Source organism: Erinaceus europaeus, chromosome 5 (genome assembly GCF_950295315.1).
Source record: "Erinaceus europaeus chromosome 5, mEriEur2.1, whole genome shotgun sequence".
Taxonomy (NCBI): domain Eukaryota; kingdom Metazoa; phylum Chordata; class Mammalia; order Eulipotyphla; family Erinaceidae; genus Erinaceus; species Erinaceus europaeus.
The window spans coordinates 110,945,238-110,963,878 of record NC_080166.1 but is presented as its reverse complement, the minus strand read 5'-3'; the positions used below and the strand labels follow the sequence as shown (position 1 = coordinate 110,963,878).

Sequence of the window (18,641 nt, the reverse complement as noted above, 5' to 3'; positions counted from 1 at the left end):
ATGCACACAGGCAACTAATATAGAATTTGTTTTATTCAGAGCACCACTTTTGACATGAGTTATCTGAAAGTGAATTCTGATTCAGCAGAAAAATACATAATTCTCACCCCCCCCCCTTGTCATCCCTTTTCCAACATCCTCCCCCTTCCCTGTGTTTTTGGTGATTTTTTTTCATTTATTCAAATGACTCTACCAGGACTTGACCTAGTATAAACACAAAAATGCACCCAAATCATAAAAACTGCTCCTTTCAGTTAAGTTTTATTTGTAAGTGTACTGGGACACATCCCCCTGTTGTATTTTGGCGCACAAAAATGGTTCTGCTAGAAGAGGGGGGGGGAGGTAAGAGAGCAAAGACATAACCTAGGAGAAAGCTCAGTAGACATACATGGACAGGTAGATCAATCCGTGAGACATTTCAGAACTAACACTGGCAGTTTGTAACCACTGTGTGAGTGTGTGCATTAAAGAAAATATTTACAATAATCTTCCTTTTTCCCCTTTTCTTCTAAATACAAGAATATGACAAGAATGTTGTGATTTTTGGTGAAAACAGGCAGTAGACTGTGATATCACACTATCCACAAAATGGTCTATCAGAAAGCTAGCCCAGTTTAGTGCTCAGTTTCAAATGCATAGAATGTTTGCGCTGCAAACAATGATATACAACATAAGTAAATAAATAATGCCTAACCAGAGTGAGACCTAATTGTGTTTCTTTCTGCACCTTCAGGTCATGCACGACTTTAATCATGTTAAATGGCAGTTTCTTCTTTTCTGTTTTCAATTTTTAGTCACTATTAAAGGATGGTAAAGAAAAAAGCATTTTCACATGAGATAAAAAAGAGTATCTTGTGCACAAAGCAGGCATTTTACCTAACCACCTTCAACTGTCTCAATAAATAAATTCATCAGCAGTTCATCAAGTACCTTGATTATCACTATGGATTACTATACATGATTTCCTATTTGGGGGACTGATAGTGCAAATGAAAGCTCTTGCTACCCAACATTTAGCCCCAGCAAATTACTTTTGGATAATAACAATAATAATGAAACATAGTTGTTCTGCTCCCCCCCACCCCAACATGCAGACCCTTTTGAAACAGAGGATTTTAAATCTGTCTTCTCATCTGGAATTTAGTTTGTTTTTTTTTTTTCACAGCCAAGCCCTGCTTGAACTAAAAGCAGAAACTTGTTAACATTCCAGATTTCATGTTCTCCCAAGAGAGAAGGAAAGGGGACTTAGAAGAGCACGGTGGGTCTTGTTTTGGGAGAGTGGGACAGAGACTCTCCTAGTATCTTCCATGTTCTCGATCTATTTGAATCAACTGAGGGAAACCAGTAGTTTTAAAGCAAATAACACTCAGGAAAGTAAGTAAACAGGCAAGTTCTGTGAGCAGGTGACAGCTTACTTGGAAATGGGCTTTTTTTTTTTTTCTGATTTAAGAGAAAACAAAAACAGAAAAACCTAGTTTAAGGTGTTTTTCTCAGAATAAAATATTTCGGAGCCCCCAATTTCTGCCTTTTAGGTCAAAAACTGCCTTTCTCTTCCTACATATTTTCCCCTGACCAGATCCAGGTCAAAGAGAACCTGAATTCCACCTCCACAAGCGGCCACCCTCTTGCACCCTCCCCCGCCCTTCAGCTGTGCTCCAAATCATTTCTGGCAGTGGAGAGCGAGCAGCCAATGGAGTCGCATTGGAAAGGGGGAAATTAATCACGGAGACAGGGTTGGGTGGTGGTGAGACTTAGAGGGGAAAAGTAAATTTAAAACAACTAGCTTCACTACCCAGATTTTTACCTTCCGGTTCATTTGGTTTGATTCAGTTAGTGTGTGGAGGGTTGGGGCAGTGGTGCTCTTTCGCCTCCTTAGAGGGAAATGAAGCTGCAGGATATGGCTCCCCAGAGTTAAATTTCTAAAGCACTTGTCTTTGCTTTTGTTGTTGTTGTTTTCTTTTATTTTTTAGTTTGCTTTATTATTTTTCTAGTTAACTGTTTTGTTTTGGTGGTTCGTAGGTTTGTTTTGTACAGAGTTCCTTGGTCCCCAGGAGATTTTTCTTAAGTGGCTCTGGTCTCAAACAGTCCATCCCACACCCTTCCCGCGTCTCCCCCCACCCCAGCCCGCAGAACCATCCTGCTCCTCAAAACCCCGTCCAGTCCTCTCCTCGTCCCCGCGCCCCCCGTGCCCCGCCAGCCTCTCGGCGTCCACACTGAGCACCCCGAGTCCTCTAGGCAAAGGGGGGGGGCCGCTTGGAGGGGGAGGGGCAGAGGGCAGCGCTCGGAGGGACCCCCCCAAATGCCAGCGGGGTGACGGACACTCCGAACCCCAAGCGCGGGGAGGGAGACCCCCCCGCCCGCCGAGCCCCTCAGCTCCCCCCGGTCCCGCCCGGCACCCCCCGCCCCCCTTCTCCCCCGTTCAGTAAGTGGCGGAGAATTTCATCCGCTTCTGCTTCTGTCTCTGGTTACAAAACCACACCCGCACCACGTTCTTTTTGAGGTCCAGTTTCTCGGCGATGGCGGCGATCTTCTCGGAGGAGGGTCGGGGCTGGACGGCGAAGTAGGCCTCGAGGGAGCGCTTCTCCGGCGCGGCGATGGAAGTCCGCTTGCGCTTCTTCTCGCCGCCGTTGAAGAGCTCCGGCTTGTTCATTTTCTCGCGCTGCGCGCCCTCGGCCTCCTCCAGCCAGGCCTGCAGGATGGGCTTGAGCGCGATCATGTTGTTGTGCGACAGCGTGAGCGACTCGAACCTGCAGATGGTGCTCTGGCTGAGGGAGCCGACGCCCGGGATCTTGAGGTTGGCGAGCGCCGAGCCCACGTCGGCCTGCGTCACGCCCAGCTTGATGCGCCGCTGCTTGAAGCGCTCGGCGAACGCCTCGAGCTCGCGCGGGTCCGTGTCCGAGTCGCAGATGGACGCCAGGCCCGCCGCGCCCACCACGGCCGCCGCCGCCGACGCCGCCGCCACCTGCCCGGCCGCCGCCGCCGCCGCCGCCGCCGCCGCGCCGTGGTGCGCCGCGGCCGCCACCAGCCCGGGGTGCGGCAGCCCCGACGGCATGTTCATGGCGGCCGCCGCCGCCGGGTGCGACAGGTGGCCCAGGCCGTGCATGTGCGGGTGCGGGTGCGCCGAGCCGCCCAGCAGCCCCGCGCCAGGGCCGCCGCCGCCGCCGCCGCCCGGGCCGCCGCCGCCCGGGCCGCTGCCGCCCGGGCCGCCGCCCCCGGGGCCGCCGCCGCCCGGGCCGCCGCCCCCCGGGCCGTCGTGGGCGCCGCCTCCGGCCGCCGCGCCCGCCGCGCCCGCGCCCGCCATGAGCGCCAGCGACGGCGACGCGATGTGGTCCAGCAGGTCGCCGGGCTCAAGCGCCTGGTGGTGGTGGTGGTGGTGGTGGTGGTGCGCCAGCGGCACGGTGGACGTGGACGTGCACGGCACGCTGTTCATCGTGTGGTACGTGGCGTCCGGCTTGAACGGGTGGCTCTTGCCCTGGGACACGGCGATGTCCACGGCCGCCAGCGCCTCGGCCCGCGCCAGCAGCGTCTCGTCCAGGCTGGCGAAGAGGTTGCTCTGCAGCTGCAGGCGACACAAACCAAAAGCAAAACCGAAAGGCACACGCACACGCACGACCAAAACCAAAACACAAACCACGCACGAGCCGAAAGCACAACAGGCAGGCAGACAGACGGACGGACAAAAACCAACCAAAATATAAGGACAACCGGGGTGGGGACGGTGGAGATGGAGTATGTGGGGGGGGGGAGGTGGGGCACGGGGACACATTTTGGGGACGAATATGGGAGACAAAAATAATAATTTTTAAAAAAAAAAAGTCGGGAAGGAAAAAAGAAGAAGGTGGAGGAGAAGAGAAAGAAGAAACATGAAATTCGCAGCTGGGGCCCCGCGTCACGCACCCGAACGCGCAGGAAATGGACAGAGAAAGTGGAGGCAAGTGCAGAGTCCTGCCGCCCCACCCCTCCACACCCGCTCGCAGGCGCCCGGCTCCCAGGCGGAGGCGACGGGGACGCGACACGAAGCCCCCACGGTGCCAGACGCCCCGCAGCAGGACGGCTCCAAAAAAAAAAAAAAAGTAAAAATCCCCGGCCGCAAGACCCCCGCCCCGGGAGCGGTGCTCACGCCGGCACCCGACATGCAGCGCCTCGGACACGGGGAGGGGGCGGCGCTCGGGCCGCGGGGCCGCAGGCGGGGGGCGCTTACCGGCGGCGTGGGCAGGCAGGCCCGCCGGATGGCCTCGGAGCTGGAGTGCAGCGACGGGTACTTGTGCTCAGGGAGGGTGGGATGCATGGCAAAGTGAGGCTGCTTGCTGTTCATGGACATCATCTTGGCGGCTGGGCATGTAAATCCACAAACACTCGGAAAGTCCGCGGGAAAGTGCGCGCGCCGGCTCTCCCCCCGCCCCTCGGCCTCCTCAAAGGAGGCTGCAGCCGGGGTTCCTGACGGCTCGGAGGCTGAGGAGGCTGCGGCGGCGCCGGGGCTGCTGCGGCTCCTGCTGCCGCCCAGCGCCTCCTCTGACCGCGCAGAGCGCCGCGCACCGGCCTCCCGGCCCCACTTCTCCGAGAGCTCTAGCCCCGCGCGCCGACGGGATGCACTCCTCTTACACCTGAGCCCCACGTCTCGCGGCCGGTCCGGGGAGCTCTCGCGAGAGCTCGCGGCCCCACCGCGCTGACAGGCATCAGCTGTCTGCTTCTGTCTGTCGCGCGCTCTCCCTCTCCGCGGCGCCGTGCGTCTGAGCGCGCGCGCGCTCTCCCGGTAGCAAGCGGCGCGTGGGAGCCTCTCTTATAGTGACCAGCAGCAAGGACAGCGCAGGTGAAGCACCTGTAGCTGCCCTGGCATGCGCACTGTGTGCCTCACCTTTTCCCTCCGCGGGTCTGGAGAGATCAAAAGGGCCAGCTATTGTCTGAGGATAAGCACCTTTTAGGGGAGAAAAATCAGATGCAGGGCAGCCCCTCTTTAGTCTCTTTGCCGCCACCCACCCCCGCCCCCTCCACCCCAACACTCCGCCTGCAAGCCCTGAATATATGCGCATCGCTTAGGCACACCTCCATTCCTGGATGTCTAACAAGCAGTTATATAATGCATACAGCTGAGCGTTTGTATGTTAAATTATGCCCGCACATTCCTCAGTATATGGTATAAATAACACAGGAAAGCAGAAGACTCTGTCTTTTGCTGCAAGAACCTGTTTCTTTGATGGTTTATAAATAGGTTCCAGGAGAATAATCGCGGTGACAGACATTTGTTTGAAGCAGTCAGACGCTATTGATTTCCATATAATTTAATTTCCTCCGCATACTTTGTTGTTGTTGTTGCTGCGAATATAACTGTGTCAGGCACCGACAGTGACAACCACTTAGGAACCACAAGGAGCGTGCGCTTTCTACTCAGGAACGGCTGTTGAAATGAAATTGTGCATTTCTCTTATTGTTTGTCTCTTTTCACCGTGTACAAACCCACATTTCAAACGAGCTCCGGTGATCTGAGACTTCTAGTAATCAAAAGGAAAAAATAGTTAACAGGGCGTCGTTGGGATCTTCTGCTTTCCTCAGCGCACGCGCGCGCACACACACACACACACACACACACACACACACACTTTATACAGGAAACTCCAAGAAAAGGAAATCACTTCAGAGATAATGCAATGAAATATTGGAAAGAGATCTTGATTCTCTTCTCCATCTGTTTACTTACGATATACATACATATATATGTATATATATATATATTCTCCAATGGGAGACAGAATCAAGTCAGTGAGTCAGATTATAGAAAAACATGTTTAAAATGTTAATTCAAATCTACTTGAAGGAATGGGGCCCAAGGTTAGGGCCAGGTATTATTTATTTATTTATTTAGAATTTATTTGTTCATGAGAATGGCAGACGGAGAGAAAGAACCAGACATCACTCTGGTGCATGTGCTGCCGGGGACTGAACTCAGGACCTCATGGTTGAGAATCCAATGCTTTATCCACTGCGCCACCTCCCGGACCACTTATTTATTTATTTTTCATTGTTGTGAAAAGTAAATCAATTAGCCAGCCTGTTACATGGCCCTCACGTAGCCGGGACATCAAAGGCCTCCCAGGAGAATTGCAATTCAGGTGCCTGAGTCCCCAGGGACCCAGCGGTTACCTAGGTGATAATACAGCCCAGATGTTAACACATCTGTAGCAAGAGTTGGAAAGTGGCACCTGGCTGCTTATGGAAGGAGAGATTAGATACATAATCTTTTTGGTCTCTCTCACACCAATGAGGTCCACACTCCCACCAGAGTAGACCTCATTGTAATAAACTGAAATTTGCATTCTCTTAGACAAACGTCCAGGCGCACTTGGCATGCCAGCTCACTACTCAGATTCCAAGAAGAGCCCACAGGCATCACTAAGGCTTTTTCATTCCTTTCTTTTTTCGCTACCTCCTCTCCCCACCCCCTTGCAGCCTTGCAGCAGGAGAGGCGAGTAAGAAGGATGTTCTCCTGCTGGTGCGAGAAGGAGCAGCGTTTCCATCCATTACGCGGCCCCCTGGGAGTGCTAAATGAAACTTTATCTCTAAGGGGAATGAATGGACCGCAAGCGGGACAGCGCTGGGGGGAGCAAGTGAGTCTAAGGGTGGTCTTCACGCTGGGGGTCTAGGCTTAACCTAATCCTTCCTGACACCCAGCGCTGCGGGTCCCTGGAAGAGGGTGGGAGGAAGCTCCCTGCAGAACCCCAGCACCTGGATGCTCCCATTCGCTCTCTAGGGAAATTGGCCTTTAGGAACCTTGGAGGGTGTAGGGATCGCACAGGTTTGTGACCATGGGACCCACCCCCCCAAAGAAAAAAAGAAGACTGTGTTAAGCCCCTCCAGTACCAGAAACTTACCTTCAGCTTACTTACTTACTTGAGGACAAGATGGGGATATGAGTAAAAGGAAGTAGGAAAACCTCTGTTGAGGTCAGCAGTTTATCATCCCCTTTGGACACACAGAATCCTTACCCACCAAGGGTAGCATCCAACGTTTGCCCAGAATATCTAGCTTTTGTTGGGGTAGAAAGGAACTTTGGGAACAATATCCAAGTCTCTTCTCTCACCCCCAAGTCCCCAACCAGTCAAATGTATTAGCAACTCAAAGTGCTTGCCACAGAGTACACAAAACCATACAGACAGACCTATAGGAAAGAAGAGATGTCAGGTAGGGAAGGACCAACAGAAAAAGCTAGAGTGGGTCCAACAAGCCAGGGTTAAGGACAGCCAGCAGGAAGATGAGGAAAGGGGATCCCCCTGGATTCAAAGGGTTTTGCTGTCCCCATACTGATATGGTAATCTGCAGTCCAACTCCCACCTCCCAGAAGCCCAAGTTTTCTTTGCTCCCCTGTTTACTTTCTACCTTACCTTCTTTGCTCAAGTGCTGAGCAGAGTGAGACTCTGGAGAGAGTGAGGTGTAACACAGAGAAATCTGCCACAAAACTGGGGCAATTGTAGATGAGAAGGTTCAAGATACAGGAGAGAGAGAGAGAGAGAGAGAGAGAGAGAGGTCTACAGAAGCACTGGTTGGGGGGGTGATATCTTCTTATGGCTCCTCTGGCCTCTGCCCTAGGCTTGAGTGTGTGGCAGTGGGGGAAAGGGCAGAACCTAAGCTCCCCAAATTTTACCAAGTCTTTCCCACTTACTCCAAGGCCAGGAAAAAGAATCCTGTTGTGGACAAAGCTAAACACATCAATATGTCACTACTTTGTTGCCCCAGTTTGGCAAGTGCAGTTACTAGTTGGCCCCTGCCTGTGATAATGATGCCCACATGGGGCCTAACCCTTGGCACAGATTCCTGGGCAGGCTTCCCCTGGTGGTTCTTACTTAACGACCAGTACACTCTCCTTTGCTCTCCCCCACCCCAACCCCCAGCCCACAGCTTTGCGTTTTATCAGGATGGGGGATAATGAATGCATAGCTATTGATTTCCAAGGCATTGCTGCCCCCAGGGACAGGGAGTCTATCATCTGGATCAGAGACACATTTCTTTCCCTCATTAATTAATTTTCTCCTCCTCCTTTGGCAGGCCCCACTTCACATTTCCACTGGCAGCCCCTCTTTCCTGACTCATGGAGCTAGCAAGTTGCTGTGGAAGGTGGGCCGTGAAGGTGGTGAACTCTTTCCCACCCCCCCCCACCCCCCTTAGCCTAGCTGCCTTTCTGCTTCCCCAAGCGGGATTGGGATGAGGATGGGAATGGGGGCATGTGAGGTGTAGCAGTACAGGAACAGTGAACTAGTTAACTCTGGGCTACTGCCAGCAGGTCCCCCACTCCCCCAGCCTACCCTACTCTCCCATCCCCATCCCCTGAATTGAATCGAGTTACTGGTTGGGATTTAGGGACAGGCCTTGACACTGGGGAAAAGTCTTTTAAGTGCTTAGATCTGCTCAGACTGCAGCCTCGGACACCTCGGATCCTGGACGATCTAATCCAGACTGGCTCCTTCCAGCTCCAGGGTTCCCCAAGGCAGCTGCTGTTTGAAGGTATATCTCACCCAGCAGGGAAAGCTCCCAGAAGCCAGGGCAGCCGGCTTTAGAGGCCACTTGGGTGCACACCAGTGTAGAGGGGGAGAGCAGGTGGTGGTGGGGTTATGTGATTCCGGCTAGGGGAGTGCACTTGGGTGGTCTGGGCACTCCAGCTTGGTCACTATGTCAAAGGGTTTGAAGAGAGGCGAGACCCCTGGGGTACATCCTCTTCCCTGCCTTCCCAGAGCCAGGACTGTGCAGTTAGATCCTCAGAGGTTTAGCGCTACCCCTCTGGCTGCCTAGCCCCACCTCTGCTGCGGACTCCCTGTCTGCCCAGTCCGAGACCCGCAAGCTCCCCAGGCAGCACCCTAGGCCTCTAGCCCACCCAGCTCTGTCCCGTCCAGACACTGGCCCCAGTGCCCCGCCTTCCCCAAGGCCCAGCCCGGTCCCTAAAAGCAAGTAGCCCCAGCTCAGCTTCTGGGGGCTCCACGCGGGGGTGGGGGCTGCGCTAATCTCGCAGCTCCCAAGGCCCGGGTGTGTGAGTTATTGGGGTCACCGGCTCCCCGGTAAGATCAGATCCACCCCGCGTCACGCTGGGCTCCAGCTGGGTTCCGCAGTGGACGGGTTTTTAGCAAGCCTGATGACAGACCCTCGGATTTCTTTCTCCTGATCACTGAATTAGACGCACCTTCTGGCAACGGGGGTTCTGTTCTCCCGGGCGCTAACCAGCCCACCCTGAGGCCCAGGAAAGTTCACTGCCGGACACGACCGCGTGGGGTGAGCCACATGTTGAAGTCTGTGTCTCCACGCTAACGTGTGTGTGTGTGTGTGTGTGTGTGTGTGTGTGTGTACCTTAGACTCACGCACTTTGCGAAAGGCCAGCGGCGGTTGCAGACAACCACTGGGCTCCACCCAGGAGCCCTCCACCCCCACCTCCCACCCCAGTTTCTCTCTGCAAGTGCACCGTGTCTCGCTCTTCCGCGCCAGCCTCAGGGCCTTGGGGCCAGAGACGCCCCCGCCCTGCAAAGCCGGTCCCCAAGCAGGGTCAAGGTCTGAAGACAGCCGTGAAGACAACCGCGAGCAAACCAAAGCCCCCCACAAACACGCCGGCCAGAACACCTCTCGGCGAGGAGGCAGCTCTGAAGTCTCCACTGGCCCGGGAAGCTGCCTGCGCCCCGCTCCCACCCGCACGCAGGCGCGTCCTGTCTGGCGGAGCTCCGCGGGCCAGACCGACCGCTGAGGCCTCTCTCCGCCCCCCCCCCCCCGCAGACGGTGCTGTGCCGGCGGGAGTGGGGTCCCCGCGAGGGCCCCCGAACCGCCAAGCAAAGCGCCGAGCGTGGAGCTCAGTCTGCCGCCCCGCTTCCCGGCTCGCCCGCGCTGCCGCCAGCGGCCCGCACAAATCAAAGCCCCTTGCGAGGAGGGACTGGGAAATAGTTGCCTTGTCATGTAACACATTGCCCTGATTTATTATAAAATTTTAACGAAATCATGCATATTTTAACAGCCTTTAATCACTGCATGAAAATTTAATTCATGGACTGTAGCGCGTTTAAACAAATGAAGTGTTAATTCATTAGGATTAATTAATTTGTTAAAGGATTGTGTGCAAGGTTAAGGTGGAAAGAAAAAAGTCTTTGTTGGGTTTCGCGTCTCAATCGCCAGGTTTTGCCGGTGATGGGTGATAAAAAGAAAGAGGGACCGTAGCGTAGGGCCGTTGCTTAGGTGGCCGCCCCGGTGGGACTTGCGGAGAGCTCTCCAGAGCGCGGGGAGCTCGGGTCCCGGGTCCGAGAGCGGGCGGGTGGCGGGGGTGGGCACAGACTGCGGAATCCAGGAAGCCTGGGTCTGCTGGAATCAGTGGGAGGGATGCGGCTCTGGGGCGAGGCTGGTTTGCCAGCCCTCACTCCCCGCCCCCCAACACAAAAATGACCCACGAGTGAGACAAGGTCTCCCCTTCCGGCCCTCAGAACGCCGCGTCCCACTTAATGGACAGATGATGGGCCAACCCTGCCACCTCCTGATCCTCCCCGCGCCCAGGGAGTCACTGTCTCGCCATCAGGCCGCCGGCCCAGGCGGCGAGGGCCGAGCCTGGAGTCCCAGAGGACTCTCAGAAAGAGGAGGCGGAGCAAAGCCAAATTTGCAAGCTCAAACTATTACCATCAGGAAACCTTTTCCAAACAGCTCTGACAACAGGGAATAGTTAATTAGCACCTCTCCATAGAGGTCCGCTGAACTGGAGCCTTTGCGGAAGAAGAGAATGTGAACCAACAGAGACTCTAGTCTGCAAGGAACTCTTACACATCTTTAAAGACCAAGAACAAACAGCATCTCCCTGAAGGGGCCTGGTTTCAAATGTGCTCCTCGCTATTCTCAGTGCCAATACTTTTCTACTCACCAATGTTTTATCAAAAAAGACAAGAGCTAGATCCTCCCTCTTCATAGGAAAGCTCAGTGGACAAATCAAATCCCTGTTTCAGAAGACCAGGTCCTTAAACTCCCAAATAAAGGATATGTTACAAGAGACAAACACTAACATACATTTGGTTAATACAAGTACCAGATAGTTTCCATTCACTGTTGGCATGCAGTTGACCTAGGAATCGACCTTCTAACAAGAAAGTGGAGTTTCAATTCAAGGTATTCTATCTGTACTGCTTCTGTCATATAAAACTGAAGATCACCCCAGTCTGAGCTCCAGATGGATTCTTAAAAGAAATCTACATTCTAATAGATGCTTCCTCGCTCAGAGTGGGGTTCCGAGAATTAGGCAATAAATGTTCACTATGCACTCTGAGATCATTGCTTAAAAGGTTTTTTTCTCTCTGCCAAGTATTATTAGAGGGATCAGGTTACACGGAGATAGGCAAATACTGTTGTAGAACTCCCACAAATAGGAACAAAAGGCCTTATGAAGCTCTGGGAAACCCTTGTAATAGGCCACACTCCATAAAGGCGAACTGTTCCTCTGTTGGGTGTTCTCTACAAATACTCACAAACACAAAATCCAGGTGAGGGGATCTAGTGCACACATTATACTAGGAAGAATTAAAAGCCACTTAAGTATATAGAAACAAGCTCCTGGGACATTTTAGGGTTCGAGGCAAAAGTTCTTTCCTTGTATCCCAACATCTTTTGTTTTGAACAAGTATACACCAAAGAGATTTTCGGAAAATAAAGCTGATATGAAAGTTTATTATTTTTAGATTTAGTCTCAGGTGAATGATTAAAACAGGAAAAAGACCTGTTATATTTGAACGGGCTGGAGATGATAAAAATTAAGATAAAACAAAGCTCATGCCAAAGAAATGTGTCCTTTAGCACTTAAAAAGGTGAACATTTTTTTAAAAAGATGTCTTTATAAAGACAATAAGTATCAGCTTCCTTTATTACTAGTGCATCTGTTTCTAACACTTGAGTGCTACTTAACTCTCCAGGTTAGTAGTCTTCTATATGTTAGAGTAATGTGGAGGTTTGTAGACATAAAAGCGGTATCCAAGACTCCCAACATAGAGCCTCTACTTCGCAGGAATTCAATGTTATTTGAAAGGAAGCATACTAAAAACATTTCCAAAATACATTAAAAATGGTCTCTGAAGATGTGAAATCCATCCATTCACTGATCTATAAATGTGAGCATCCATGCATGGGGCTAGGAAGAGTATAAAACCATACACATCTAGTTCCAAAGCATGCTTCTATCGCACTGCAGCTGTCATTGCTATTATTCACTTCACTTATTTGTAAATCAGAAATAACAGTTCTAGGCTCTCAGAGTTTGAAGATTAGATGAGATAGAAGTTAGCAAAGTACTTGGTGTCAGTATGAGGGACAGTTCCATATGGAGAATATGTAAATTATTCAAATACTCGAAACCACCAGATTTGTCATTACGTATCAGAAAGTAGTAAAGAATACAAGTCACAAAGAAAAACTGTGACTAGCAGCAATTCTGGCAGTTACTTTTCAACTGAACAGTGTCAGAGCTTTGACCAGATTAGTATAGGAAATATTGTTTTGAGGAGGACAGAATGGCGTTTCTGAAGCAGCTAGGAAATGTGCTGGTTTAATAATAACACTCTCTTCTGGTTAGACATTAGTAAGCCAAGTTATAGCCTCCAGATTTCCAAGGCATGATGCTGATATATTTGGCTTAAAGACAGGTACATTCTTGATAAGAGTTTCATACAGAACTAAAGTGAGACTTAACCCTAAATTGACTATAGTTACTAGTATAGCAGAAATGTCAGGAAAAAAATGTTTCTACATTTATTTTAGTTATTATTAATATTATATTAATTATATTAGTATCTATTTTTAGTGATTTAATAATGATTAACAGGATTGTAAGATAACAGGAGTATAATTCCATATAGTTTCCACCACCAGAGTGATTTCCTATCCCCTCCATTGGAAACTTCCCTATTTACCCCTCTGGAAGTATGGGCCAAAATTCTTTATGGGGTGCAGAAGGTGGAAAGTCTGACTTCTGTAATTGCTTCTCTGCTGGACATGGATATGGCAGGTATTTTCTAACATATAATCACATTATCAAAATATTCAACTGCTAATTTCTCTATATCAGTTGTAATATAAAATTCCAATAATGCAGTTACTGGAAAGATCTATATGATGAAATAAAAACTATGCTTTATATAATATAAAGGTTTCCTTCTGGCTTCTTGTGTGTACGTGTTTGTGTTTTTATTATTTCTAAATGTGGAGGGTCTGACTCTCCAAATTTCTGTAAAACCCCATTTTTGACTTTGTGTGTGATATGTCACAACTTCAACTTTGCTATTGTTGTGCAAAAGCAGGCATAGAAAATATATAAACACATGGGGGCCGAGTGGTGGCTCACCTGGTAGAGTACACACATTACCACGTACAAGGACCCAAGTTCAAGCTCCTAGTCTCCACCTGCAGAGGGGAAGCTTCACAACCAGTGAAGTAGTTCTGAAGTTCTCCCTCCCTCCCTTTCAATTTCTCTTGTCATATTAAATTAAATACTTAAAAAATACATCAACACACGAATGTAGCTGTGTTGTAACACTTTGATACTGAAATTTGAATTTCATATCACTTTCCTGTATTAGCAGATATTTCAATTTTTTAAAACCATTAGAAAATGAAAACCCAGGGGTCAGGTGGTGGCACACCTGGTTGAGTACACGTTACTAAGCACAAGGACCCCAGGTTTGAGCCCCCAGTCACCACCTGCAGGGGGAAAGCTTCACAAGTGGTGAAGCAGTATTGCAGGTATCTCTGTCTCTCTCCCTCTCTATTTCCCCCACCCTCTCAATTTCTGGCTATTTCTGTCGAATAAATAAATAATTAAAAAATTTAAAAAAAGAAAATGAAAACTCATCTTAGCTCACAGGACTTTCACACAAACAGGAGCAGGTCAGACTTGGTCCAGGAGCCACAGGTTACCCCTGTATTATAAGGGCAAGCAAAAACACTAACTTTTACTGGTCTTTATAAATTAACTCAGTATCTGAGACAACACCAGGATTACAGTGCTTATGACATATTTTATTCAATTCACATAGAAAAGCATGCAGTATTAATGTAAAACCGGACAGTATTAATGTAAAATGTTCAGTGCACATTAGATAAACAAGTCATTAGCATACAAACTATTTTTAAAGGCTTACATAGGGCATACCAAACATGTATAGATTTTTCAGAGCCTAAATTTTAAAAAATTGTGCTTAGCCCACCTATCCACAACCCCTCGATTTTATTTTTTTGACCTACATTAAAGTTACTTTATTAGCCAATTGAAATTTCTTTTCAGTAAGCAAATAGTGCAAGCAGGAATGCTATCATGCATACAGAATTTTCACAAGAACAGCAACATGCAAATAACTTTATCACAAGAAAAAAATCCCTGGGATGTAAATGAAACAAGAACTTAGTTATTTGTACTTTTGCACCTGTGTATCTGACACAATGATACTACTATGGTTAGATTCCTCCCAACCAACAGTTCCATGCCTTCTTTCCAAAGTAGATTCAGTTTCTAATCTACAATATACACAAAAGATGAGTAAGTGAAAGATAGGAACATAAAACAAATACTTCTTATATTGAAAATCTATTCTTTCATACTAGCAGTACATTTTCACAATAACTGGACACCACACAATGTTAAAATGCAAACACAGGGGGCTGGAAAGATAGCTCACTGGGCAGGTATCTGCACTGCCAGTCAGGTGACTCAGGTTCAGGTTGCAGCACCATGTAGGAGGTACTGTGGCAATGGAAGAATCTTCAGCGCTATGGTGTTTCCCACCTCTTTACCTCTCTCTCTCTCTCTCTCTGTCTCTGAATAGAAAAAAAAAAAAAAGTGTTCTGAAATGATGAATGGCACATGCACAAAGCCCTGCTGACACCTTAAAATAGATGAAGAGGAGGATGAGAAGGAAAGGGAGGGGGGAAAAAGAGATGGAGCAACAAACAGATTACATTAAACCTAAGCACACTGGACTAAGGTAAGAGTGCTATTTCTTCATCATGGCCTTGCATAAAAGTTCATCACTAAACATAAATAAAAGGGGGCAGGCAGAATACTTTCCACTCTAGGCAAAGCTTTCCAGAAACTCTAGGATCTTAAGAAGTGTACAAAAGTAAAAGTTTTATTTAAGATACTTAAGTTCTGAAGACAACTGAGGCCCATTAACAGGATAGTTGAATACTTACGCCAAGACTGCAGAAAATAAAGTACAGCCCAAACCAGTGACATAACATGTTCATTAAAACGAAAACCCTGTCCTACTTTTTCTGGTCAAAAAGATCCCCACATGAAAATGAAAGCCAACTCTAAATGAGTTAAAATAAATGTGGAAATTAAAATACATGTGGAATCACAATTATGACTTGATACCTGACTAAAGATTACCAATTTAAAATTGTGTATAACTTTCATGAGGGGGAGAAAAAAAAGTAACCTTCAACACATATTCCTCACAGGACAGAATCATAAATGACAACAATCTAATGAGTCAACTTTTAGTTGCTTTTGAGGGACTGGCATTGGAAAGGCTGCTCTGGATTTTTCTTTTTGTTGACTGATTGACATTTTTGTTCCTCTTCTCAGGCACAAATGAAGAGGACCAAGGAGACTGAAGGTGGTTATGAAGACCATGCATCTCTGAAGACATCTTAAACAAAGATGACCCAAATCTTTGATCTTCAAATAGACGGTGGGAACTGCTTAACAAAACATCTTGGGAAAACTCAGTTTGAAACAAACAGCTTGGGGGTTTAATTTCATTAGTTACTGAGTTAGAAGTGGGATGGAGTGGAAAATCTTCATTCATTTCCTGGTCAGAAGGGGAGAGGAGAAAAAAAGTAGGTTTCCAGTCATTTCCATTTTCTAACTGATCAGTAGTTAGAGAACCTTTGGAAAGATGTGACTTAGTTCTTTCTTCCAACTTATCAGGTTCCTCAAGAAATTCACTGCCTTGCGATGACTTTGATAACCCATCCAAATCCACAGACTTAAAGCCATTATTACAAGGACTCTTGCTGTTGTCTGATTCTGACATCATTGAATCCAATTCAGAGATTTTGTCAAGGTAAGCAGCATCCATTGATGCTTCACTGGATGTTCTTGTCCTATTCATTTCAAATGAGCGAATAGAATTCAGCCTCTTGGATAAACATGAGTTTGATTTCTCACTCAATTTTGAAGAAATTTCTCCAACAGAATTTGCAATTGTATTCCCTTCTGAACTTTCAAAATCCAAGGTTTGGGCATAGCTTGTAGTACAACAATCCCAAAATCCGGTTTTTGGGGAAGTAAAACATTCTGATTTCTTTTCATTTTCACTTCTGTCATTTTCAGAAGAATCTTTATTACAAACACTTGGAGAATCACAAAAGTCATCAAATACCAGTTTTCTGAGGTGGTTTGAGTGCTTTTTGGAACTTCCAGCTTCGGCCACGGAGCTCTCTCTATTTTCTGGAGTATTGAGCTGAAGACAGCTAAGGGATAAAGGCGTACATGGTGCTGGCAGATCATAAAGTTCTTCATCTTTGTAGGATACACAGTCACTTGGCTTGTTATTCCACTCTCTTTCCAAATAAGTGTCCATATTTGTGTCTGCCACATCTAACATTATTTCCACCTGCTTCTGATACAGATCTTTGTTCTTAGAACAATTTGGTTCTGATTCATTAGTGCTTTCCTGCCTGGCAGAACTGCTAGAAGGTTTTGCCAGGTGAGAACAAGAGGTAGAGGAGCCAAGCTGTTTTCTGGCACCATCACCCTGATTCTTTGATGCCATATCTTCCTCGCTGCCACTGCCATCTGTAGAAAGTGCTCTCTGGCAAATGGAATTCAGAGATTCCTTCTCTTCACTTGCACTTTTTAGCTGTGAAATTTGAGATTCAAGTTCTTCTATGTACTTATCACTTCGTTCCAGGGCTTTCTTAAGGCGATTGGTTTCACGTTCATACTGTTCTACTTTGGACTGAAGAGCAGCTACCGTAAACCTTCCAAACCTGTAAGGAACAACAGGATACTTAACTTTGTAGTTCAAGTCTTTCACTTTCTTTTTCAAAGTTTAAAAGTGCAAATTGTTTCACTCATTCTAATTCTACCTGACAGTGACAATTAAGATAATCTGATGAACAAGACAATAGCAATGTCAAGTATAGTATCTTCAAAACAGGGTTTCACCACTAACGTAATAGCAATCACATTAAAATAATGGCAAAGATCTAATATAATGGTCTGAGGGTCAAATTAGAAAGTGGTATCAGATAGGCAGAGATTTGCTGATGATTTCCCTTCCAAGAGCTAGCTCTGTCAATGCAGCTCATATATGCATGAAGAGTTATTCCCTAAAACAATGGCAAAGATTTATGATAACATTTGAACAGTGGTCCACATCTTGAAATATTTACATTCAATCATTTTCCTATCATACAGCAGTGTTTTACAATACATTTCTTACAATGTCACCTTGTCAAACATAAAGTGCCAATCTGGAATTCAGATATCTTAGCAGTCCCAGCAGGGGTGGTTTTAAATACTTATTTAGACCTTTTCAATTATAGTTACCCTTGATCTGAAACTTTTACTTCGTCTTTTTGTACACTGGGCTTTAATTCATTTCAGTTCTACTTATTTTTGGCATTTTACAACCATGGGAGACATCAATCTCATTTCTTAGAACTCTGAAATAAAAAGTCGGTGCTTGTGCTTCCAATATATTACACATAAAAATATTTTCACCATGATTGCTCAACAATTTGTTTGGCTTTGTATGTTAACTCTCTTTTCAGTCACCAGGTTCCAGATGTCATCAGGATGCCGGCCAGGCTTCCCTGGACTGAAGACCCCACCAATGTGTCCTGGAGCTCCGCTTCCCCAGAGACCCACCCTACTGGGGAGAGAGAGAGGCAGACTGGGAGTATGGACCAACCAGTCAACGCCCATGTTCAGCGGGGAAGCAATTACAGAAGCCAGACCTTCCACCTTCTGCAACCCACAATGACCCTGGGTCCATGCTCCCAGAGGGATAGAGAATGGGAAAGCTATCAGGGGAGGGGGTGGGAAATGGAGATTGGGTGGTGGGAATTGTGTGGAATTGTACCCCTCTTACCCTATGGTTTTGTTAATTAATCCTTTCTTAAATAAAAAAAATATTTTCACATTTCTAAGGAGTATTTTGAAATATAAGTGAAAAGGACACTTCCAAAATTCATTCTTGGATTTGGGATTATTTTATCTTATTTGTTTAGAGAGAGTACTAAGCTCAGCTCAGAAAACGGTTATTGAATATGTGATATCTATTGGTAGTATATTCAAACAGAGATTGGTACATAAAAAGATCAATAAGAATATGTATTTTTAAAAGTAATTTTATTAATATTTACTTATGAGGAGAGAGAGAGAACCTGAGCATCATTCTGGTACACATATTGCCAGGGACTGAAGTTGGGACCTACCTCACACTTGAGAGTCACACTTTATCCACTGTGCCATCTCCCAGGCTACAAGAATATTAACTTCCAATGGACATAAAATATCTACCTTAACTTAAAGGAATCATACAAAGTGAGATTATGCAGAGGGAGAAAGATGAGATGAGAAAGAAACTTGAACTAGGCATTGTTGCAGCAAGGTCAAGTGCTACTCTGGTGGGTGGGGGTGGAAG

At 47.4% G+C, this 18,641-nt stretch overlaps 2 protein-coding genes across 2 annotated transcripts in view; both read right to left on the bottom strand.

Moving 5' to 3' along the window:
* Positions 1-247: 247 nt before the first annotated feature.
* POU4F1 (POU class 4 homeobox 1) lies at positions 248-4,627 on the bottom strand. The gene is made up of 2 exons (XM_060191596.1): positions 4,202-4,627; positions 248-3,559 (listed from the first exon to the last, which is right to left on the bottom strand). Exons 1-2 carry the CDS (start codon positions 4,322-4,324, stop codon positions 2,420-2,422), a joined length of 1,263 nt encoding a protein of 420 aa, XP_060047579.1. The 5' UTR covers positions 4,325-4,627; the 3' UTR covers positions 248-2,419.
* Positions 4,628-13,983: 9,356 nt separating this feature from the next.
* Positions 13,984-18,641, bottom strand: part of OBI1 (ORC ubiquitin ligase 1) — a 47,975-nt gene continuing 43,317 nt past the window's right edge. The window contains exon 6 of the mRNA XM_007528981.3: positions 13,984-16,980. Coding sequence (XP_007529043.1) covers positions 15,477-16,980 — 1,504 coding nt within the window. The 3' untranslated portion in view covers positions 13,984-15,476. The remainder of the gene's footprint in view (positions 16,981-18,641) is intronic.